Here is an 8,910-nt window from a genome sequence, read left to right as displayed (position 1 = left end):
GTGTGGGAGGGGAGAGAGAGAGAAAGAAATAAAAAAGAAAGAAAGAAAGAAAGAAAGAAAGAAAGAAAGAAAGAAAGAAAGAAAGAAAGAAAGAAAGAAAGAAAGAAAGAAAGATAGAAAGAAAGAAAGAAAGGAAGGAAGGAAGGAAGAAAGACGTTATAATAATGAAGTCATTTACTCACCAGCCTGGCAATTTAGCGTCGCATTTAAGCATGCTGTTTTTCTTTTACGTGATCTACCTTTTGGCTGTATTGGCAGAACCACTCCAGTATAGTTAGATGGGATATGGCCTCTTTCAAGTCCAGCTACCAGAGGTCTGACATCACATAAACTTTCGTTATGGCCTCCTGATTCATCTGTTCTCTGTTCCCTCAATGGTACATATTCCCTGCATCCTTCCTGAAATAAGAGTTCATAATCTGTCCGACAGTAAACCAGATCGCCTTTCATGCCGAAATGGTCCCCCTTGGTCAATGGCCTGTTACAGCCTTCACACACAAAACAGCCTAGATGGTACACTAGGTCACGCACCCTCATGACAAGTTCTTGTGCAGAAATACCCGTGTTGCATCGAGCACACTGACGAATTGCGTACCTCCTGGAAAAGAACAATATTGTTGTATAAGTCTTTAAACTTTTGGGCATCGCAATATAATTAAACTTGTTAATATCACACATATGTTGTTTGTACTGTGTTTGTTGGTTGCGCTTAGTCGTCCTACAAGACGTTGGCAGCAACATCATGCAGTCGGGAGTTTAGCAGAAATGGTTGTGTTCTAATGGTGAAGTCAAACTCAGTGCCTTTTGTGAGAGGTTAAGCAGAAACTATCAGAATTCCATCCTATGTATGTGTGAGTATGGGCGTTTATGTGTATGTGTATGTATGTGAGTGTATGTTTGTGTGTGCATGACTCTATGGTTACCTTTGACTAAGGCACCATTTGAAACAGAACCGTATGTTCCGTTTGAAAATTAGTAGTCAGGCCAATATATACATGTATACATACATGTGTGTTTGTGAGTGTGTATGTGGAGATGATGGTAGAGGGGTTTGTATCTTCAGTACACATTATGTCACTTTTCTTTTGCCTGAGGATTAAGGTTACAGTTCTGACGAATGGTCAGTCACACGTTAATTCAGAAGCAAGTAATTCCGTTGATCGTGCAACTCTATGCTCCTCTCAGAATGACAGAGATATAGCACACACACACACACAGACACACACACACACACACGCACACACACTCTTAAACACGCTCGTGCGCTACACTACAAACATATCACTATTCTGACAGTGTGCAATTAAAATTCATTTGCTAAATAAATGTTACTATCAATTGACTATTAGAGTTACTAGCCGAGGTATCTGGTGTTCAGCTAGTGCCGAATATGTAGACTTTTGCGTAGACTTCTTTCTGCATGCAATATTTTCACATCATTTTTCATTGTAATTCACTAGGTGCTTAAAGCTGAATTCATCCCCAGGCCTCATTCGGTAGAATCAAATAAAAAGCAGATAAATGTTATACACGCAGCAAATGCTAAAATTTGTATCAGACTTGTCTTCTTTCACTATGCTGTTGTATGAAATTTGGTCATTTGAATGCATGAGTCTCACACACACACACAAAGACAAACACAGGCACAAACACACACACACACACACACACACACACACACACACACACACACACACACACACACACACACACACACACAGTATAAATACAAAGAATAACAAAAAGAACAATCCAGGAAGAACAATGACAAATGAAATATTAGCTTAACACATTTACGGAAAGAGGAAGTGTCTTAGGGTTTCCAATTTTAGTTGTTCATCAGAAGAGAGATCTGTTGAGACAGTGAGAAAGGGAAATAGTCAGTGAAAAAATTAGACGAAGATTGAGAAAGCATCTAGGAGTACTGCACTGGGAGTGCGTTAAGAAGCAGGAAGTGGTAGGTGTGTAGATGCCAACATAAGAGTGTATTAGTTGTATAAATATGGTGCACTCTGTGTATAGAGGTTTGCAAATATGGAAATATACTGGTAGTAGTTACAGTGGAAGCGTGCTGAAGAATATGTGTATGTGCATTTGTGTGTAATATTTTGCTGAGTTGCGTGAATATGAGCATATAAGGAGAAGAAAGCAGGTGAGAGTTCAAAGGAAAATGTTAGTTAATCGGATGGAATGGCAAAGCTATATTTTATTGATGTGTGTACAAGTGAGTAACAAATTTACATATGAGAGAGAAAACGTTTTGTAACGAAAAGGAAGGGTTTAAAATATGATTTGAAAAGAGAAAAAAAAAATTATGAATTCTGAGAAAAATGAAAGAAAATAAAAAGAACTGGTTAAAATTCCCGAGAGCTTGGTAGAGTGTCCAGAAGTTTGCAAGATAATGATAAAACCCACTAAGGAGAACAAACACCTGTAATGAAGAAGCTGGTAAAATACATGGAGAAAAATAAATGTAGTGAATAGGTCCAAAGCCAGACTTGACGCTTGTGGAATAAAAATGGCGGTAGGAAGAAGATTTAACTGTTTGAATAAAGTATGTATAGTAAGTAGAGGAAGCAGCAAGGGAAGAATGCATGAGCGGGTATCGGTAACCTCAGGTGTCAGTAGCTGTCAAGCAGAGGTGAAAAGTTGTAGGGAGGAAATGTGAGACACAGCTTTTAAGCAATACTGAAAATTTGATGTGTTGAAGTATATGTGCTTTTATGCGTGAGTGTACTATGCATGAGTACGTAAGTGTGTTTGTGTGCCCCCGTAACGGTGTGGGTATGTGTGTGTATAAGTCGAGAGTGGGTGCGTATATATTTGAGTACCAATGATTGTATATGCTTCTGCATGTAACAATTAGGTGCGTTTGGGCACGTGTATGTGCTTGTTCCTTGGTGTGTGCATGTGAAAACGAGAAAAGCTGTGGATGAATTGAGTATATGTGTGTAGGTCTATGTGCGTGTGCGAAGATTTATATGCGTCTGCCCGAATAAGGTGTTTGAGTTTGTGTCTGAGTTTGAGTATGATAGGTTGTGTGTATGTGCGTGCGTGCATATGTGTGTGTATGTGTCAGCAAAACAAATGTTAGATGACAAATGATTATGCATGCGTGAATATACGTGTGTAAATGAAAAGTATTAATGCAAGACGGAAAGTGTTTTAAAAGAAGCTTTATATGTGTTTATGTGAAAAACTAGCTGCTGGATCCTTCGTTGCTCGTGTTTTCCGTGTTGAAGTTAAGCCCGCCTCTGACCTTGTATTGAAATCTTCTACGTTCCTCTTGCCAACTATTACCCATTAAGATGTAATATCTGACTCGGCAGGCTGTCGCAGGATGAGTAGATGTGTGGCAGGCGGAGCAAAAATGATCAGGGCAGGTGACGGAGTTTTGTTGAAGGAGCGGTGTTGCATAAGGCCTTTATTTAATTCTATAGATTCTGTGGAAATATTACACGTGAAAAAATGCAAAAGCTGCTGGAAAAAATAACATCGTTATAGGAATTTCCATTCAAACGTTCGATTGAGCTCACAAAATCGATGCCAACTGAACATTATTGAGTTTTCGAGAAATTCCAGTCTTATTTGAAATTCAGGGCATGTGATCTACCTATGTGCTAAAAATCATTAAAATCGGTTTGACAGTGTGGGGAGGGGGGTTAGAGTAACCCCAAACACACACACAAACAAACACTATTGCACATTTATGTATATATATGTATTAGTAAGTGCTTGAGAGACAATGATGACGTGTGAGGCGAAGGTGACAGAATTTAGTGCAGGGGGCTGCTAGGAAGAGGGATGCAGCAAGGTTAAGGTGGAGAAATCTAAATTTGATGCGAGGGGCTTCAAGTGTAAGTGGAGGGAGTGATGAATTTGGTCCGATGAATGTGTACGTTTTGAGAAAGGAAAGGGGGCATCCTATACTGGTTTCCAAGACCAGAAGGTGTTAGGTGGAGCGGTTATCGCTACCGAAATTTCGAGAAACAGGGAACTCGTTGACAAGTCTGATGTCTTTGAGATGTTATGCAAACCTGTCGGATTGTCGGCAGCCGATTTATCCGATGTTGATCATGTTGCACCTGAAACATTGGTGTGCATATGAAGTTTTTAGGCTTTCATCGAAATGAATCCCTTAAGTGGAACGTATAGTGTGTAGGTTTGATGAAAGTGATGATTTGGAAAGGCAAGTGTAAGTGTGCCAGCAGTAAAGAAAGTAAGGAACAGATCTGAGTGGGGCATGGGTGTGAAAAGAGCAGCTGTGGATGACGAATGTGCGTTGGTTGCGGTCGAGTTTAAGGAAGGAATGCGATGAATGAGGTGTCGCATGGTTGTATTCCGGACGCGAGATATAAAATTTATGATGCGATCACTGGTTGAGTCATAAGAAACGCAGCTTGCATAAGGATGGATGGATACACTCGTAGAATGAATAAAATCGTCTGCGGAGTTGTTGGAACTGGAAATAGGAGATGACACGTTTTATGCAGGTGGTTTTCGCGAAGGAAAATGTTGGTAGAAGTGGAAGCCAGTGTTTTTATAGAAAATATAAATGGAAAATGTGAAGGTGATAAGTTCCTTTAGGCGGAGAAGACTGGAGGTTCTAGAAAAAATGTATGTATGTATATATGTATGTATGTATGTATATATGTATGTATGTATATATGTATGTATGTATGTATGTATGTATGTATGTGTATGTATGTATATCAGTATGTGCGTATGAAACAAACATTAACAATCCGAATATTTTTCTAAATTTAACGAATATCTAGCCTCTGCTCTGATAGGGACATTTTTAATAGCGTTGCCCCAGTATATAATAAGGCACTAAAAGATAGTGGTTTTAGTGAGGAAATAACCTATACACCTGCCACCAGTCCAATAATAAAGAAAAGGAAACATAGAAATAGGAAAACTATCTGGTTCACACCCTCCTACTCACCCAAAGTGACCTTTAATATAGGCAAGTATTTCTTAGCACTGATAGAAAGACATTTTCCAATCAACCATAGTTACAGAAAGCTCTTCAATAGACATAACTTAAAAATCAGCTTCAGCTCAACCACTAATTTAAAAAATATAATCATACACAACACACAAAAACCACAATATGAAACTAGCTATTTATGTAGGGATAAAAATTTGTGCCTGCTAAATGGAGCTTGCATGTCCGAGACCATCATTTATTATAGCCACCGTGCACTCTATATCCACTAAGGATACAGTTTCGACGAAGGAATACGTGTGCCTTACAGAGGGTAATTTCGAAGCCAGATTCAACAATCACCTCAATCTTCAGGCACTGGGATAAGAGGAAAACGACCAAATTAACCAGTCATATATGGTCCTTAAAAGATAAAGGTGTCAGTTACAACATCCATTGGAAGATCTTAGCCAAGTGTAAACCCTACACCAACGGCAGCGGAAAATGCGGTCTTTGTGATATGGAAAGATGGCTCATCTGAAAAGGCAGCTTAGACACCACCATATGCCTAAATTCAAGAACTGAACTTTTCGGATCATATCCACATGTGGCTAAATATTTGTTACGTTTTTGGTCCCCCGAGATTACTGATAGGATTTGTTTTCACTAATGTGTGCAAGCTTTTCATCTCTCTATACTTTTCACTTATATTTCATATATATTTTTTACATATTTATAGAGATATTGTTTTATATATTTTTTACACATAGTTTTTCTGTATTCTACCTTCCACCCTGCTTTTTTCCTGTGCGTATATAGATGTGTGTATGAACCTTTTTGCGCGCGTGTGTAGGTGTACGAGCGTGTTGCGTGCGTGTGTGTGTGTGTGGGCGTGTATGCGGGTATATATATATTTTTTGGCGAAAGTGTGGGTGAGGTTGTGTGTGTTTCAAGTGAGGGTGGATGAGTATATATATATATATATTTAGGCGCATGTACGTGGGTGCGCGGGCGCGCATGTGTACGTATGGACTGGTGCGCTAACGTGAATACTATGGACATTTTTACTTCCTTACCTTTACTCCCTCCCCTCACTTAGCGGTGATTCTAATAGCTCCTTTGTCTTAATAACGGTCAACCACACTGTAATTTCCCTTTGTTTAAATGTCATTTTCATAGCATTCTTCGATGGCCAGATAACTGAAGAGACGACGGCGTGGGCTTCCGAAACTTGGAGTTTTATCATGGCTACCGAATAATTAATTGTCACACATCATTTACAGATAAATTCTTCTATTTACATAATATCGAGGTCTCTTTCTTTATTTTGTTGTCTTACCTTTTCTATCAATATATATATATATTGTAGGATATCATCGATTATTCAAAAGATAACTGCTATTAAACACCCTCATTTATTTTCTTTCGCTCTTGTTGTCCCTCTATGACTGGAAGTTCGACTGTAATTAAATTTGTAGCAGTTGAACAACGGGGAACCTCTAAATATTAGACGGATACAATAGAGTGTTTTTGCTCGTAATTTCAAGGCTAGCAGTATCAGCCAGGTGGAGCATTAAAATGTACTCTGATGTCCAAGTTTTGGAACATGCCCCTCCTGGAATTTCCATACATATATGGTAGTATATCTCTCTCTTTGATGTTCAAGAGAGTAGAGACGCAGAGCTTTCTGACGCTCGCAGCAATTAAATCTTTTAATCAAAGTTAGTTAACAGATGATAGTTCTTTATAATCCTTAAATTTCTCCTACAGGACCAGATGTATTTGAAGACCAAAGCTGTAAGCAGTAATCTATCTGCTCAGAACTAAACTTTTGCATATAGAGTTATCATAACAATCGTTTTTTCTTGTCACAAAAGTTCGAAGGATCCATCGTATGAGATGTCTCAATTTAGAGAAAATGTTGGTGATTTGGCAGATGAAAGATGCACCATAAGTGTCGTAGTTAACTGGCGCTCTGAATCATTGTTATCTGATGTGAAATAATGTGATTTGTGGATATTCCCTGCGTGATGGAAAACTTGAATGCATTGAATTTCGTATTGTTTTTATCTGCAAATTGGTAAATCAGGTTTAGCTCATTATGGAGTAGAGTTTGGATAGCCATCGATATCTTTCTGACATTGGCTGAGTGCACCTGTAAGATTATACTCGAAGGGTGACAATAAAGAGTAATGGTCCTAAAACTGTGCTCTGCAGGTTCTATGACCATTACTATTTGCAGCAGCAAATAAGTATGTATTTGACAATAGTCATATGATAGCTTCAAATAATCTTTCCGTGTTCAATAATTTTAAAATATATCCTTATCTGCAATAAACACAAATACGAGTATTTAAGTCTATATGTGCCAGCACATTGAGATAGGGTTTATGTTGTAAGGAAATATGTTTTTAATTTTGATAAAAAATCTTCGTGCATCAAGGGACAAAAGGCGTATTTTAGTAATTAAATAAATAAAAACTAGAAAACGAAACTAACTACATTTGTAACCGAAAATACAAAACAAGAAAATAAATATAGAAAACTATAGTGAATGACCAGCGCATTCCATCATTATGATTAAAACACTTCCATCGTAGTGAGCATAGAAGTAGACTAATTGCATTGTCGAAGGGGGTGGGGGTGATGGTTAAACTACTAGAAGAGATTGTAACAGAATAAGAGTGAGGTTATTAAATGAAAACGTACTGTATACATAATCTAAAATTAAGTTAACGGCCTAAACATCGAGGCAAAATTGGTAACTAGAAGTGAGAGAGTGAGGGGGAAAGGGAGAAAAGGAAAGGGAGAGAGAGAAATGGAGAAGCCAAAATAACTGTACTACAGTCTATCAGAACTGCTCAATGATCTAACCGCGATTTCTTAGAATCCCTCTTGAGTAAGAAAATCAAGGCTTAAATAAAGGTATATTGGTCTACGTACACTGACATTCGAAACAGGGCTGAGCTGAGCGAAACACAAGCAACAACTGCTTAACAACTAAATTCAAAACAAAAGTACAAACTATTAAAAAAAAAATTCCTCGTAACTCGATGCGCACTATTCCAAAATGATGTTCTAGCGGATGAATAGAACGTTCAATTGTGCCAAAGGCCAAACAAGCTCGGTTATGCCCAGCATCCTTTGTTCATCTCTAGTATATTTGATTGAGTTCAACGTGCCATTTTATTTTCAACTAGAAATCTTTATGGAGGCATCCTAAACTGATTCATGATAATATAGGAAATAATTACCATTTGCGATAGACGATAGATTGAGTCGTGAAGCCAAGAACTACCTGTGTAAATGTATGTGTATGTATACACACATGCATTTACATACGCATACGCACAGGTAATTCTTAACTTCACAAATTAATCAACCATATATCAGATATTCACATGCGCGCATACACAAACACATGCATATGCACACATGAATATACACATGCACATACAAACATGTGTTTTGTGTACAACTATGAGTGTCAGTGTCGATGTCCGCGTATGTGTTAGTGTAACTTTTCCTAGTGGTTCTACAAAGAGTTGAATAAAATAAATATCAGGCTTAGTAAACAAAAAAACTAGGATCAACGTAAACTTTTGAATTATTGATGTCGTTTTCCAAGAAAACAACAATTAAAGTATATATAAAACCAACACACACACACACACACACACACATACATACGTACGTAGTACCCACACACGCATACAAACGCACACATCGATATATATAATTAATAAAAAAAAAACAGAGAAAAAAGACAAGACAAAACAACAACGCAAGGACGTGGTACATACTAAGTACTAATAAGACGCTCAGAGAAGGAAAGAAGTAGTGGTTGTTTTACGTTTCGAGCAAAGCTCTTCTTCGGAAACAGGAGACACAGGAAAATTCAAAAGAAAAGGAAGAAGGAGGAAAGAATTGCCAACAGTCCACGTGCAGTTACATACACGCACTCATATATATATATATAT

General features: G+C 37.9%; 1 protein-coding gene across 5 annotated transcripts in view; it reads right to left on the bottom strand.

Annotated features, from left to right (window-relative positions):
• Positions 1-8,910, bottom strand: part of LOC106876842 (LIM/homeobox protein Lhx9) — a 253,651-nt gene that overhangs the window by 91,450 nt on the left and 153,291 nt on the right. For all 5 annotated transcript variants that reach the window (XM_014925596.2, XM_014925588.2, XM_052969744.1 and 2 more), the window contains one exon: positions 183-598. In XM_014925596.2, coding sequence (XP_014781082.1) covers positions 183-598 — 416 coding nt within the window. The remainder of the gene's footprint in view (positions 1-182; positions 599-8,910) is intronic.

The sequence above is a fragment of the Octopus bimaculoides genome, chromosome 1, assembly GCF_001194135.2.
Source record: "Octopus bimaculoides isolate UCB-OBI-ISO-001 chromosome 1, ASM119413v2, whole genome shotgun sequence".
NCBI lineage: Eukaryota > Metazoa > Mollusca > Cephalopoda > Octopoda > Octopodidae > Octopus > Octopus bimaculoides.
Note: the sequence above shows the minus strand (reverse complement) of the source record. Positions and strands in the feature narration are given on the sequence as shown.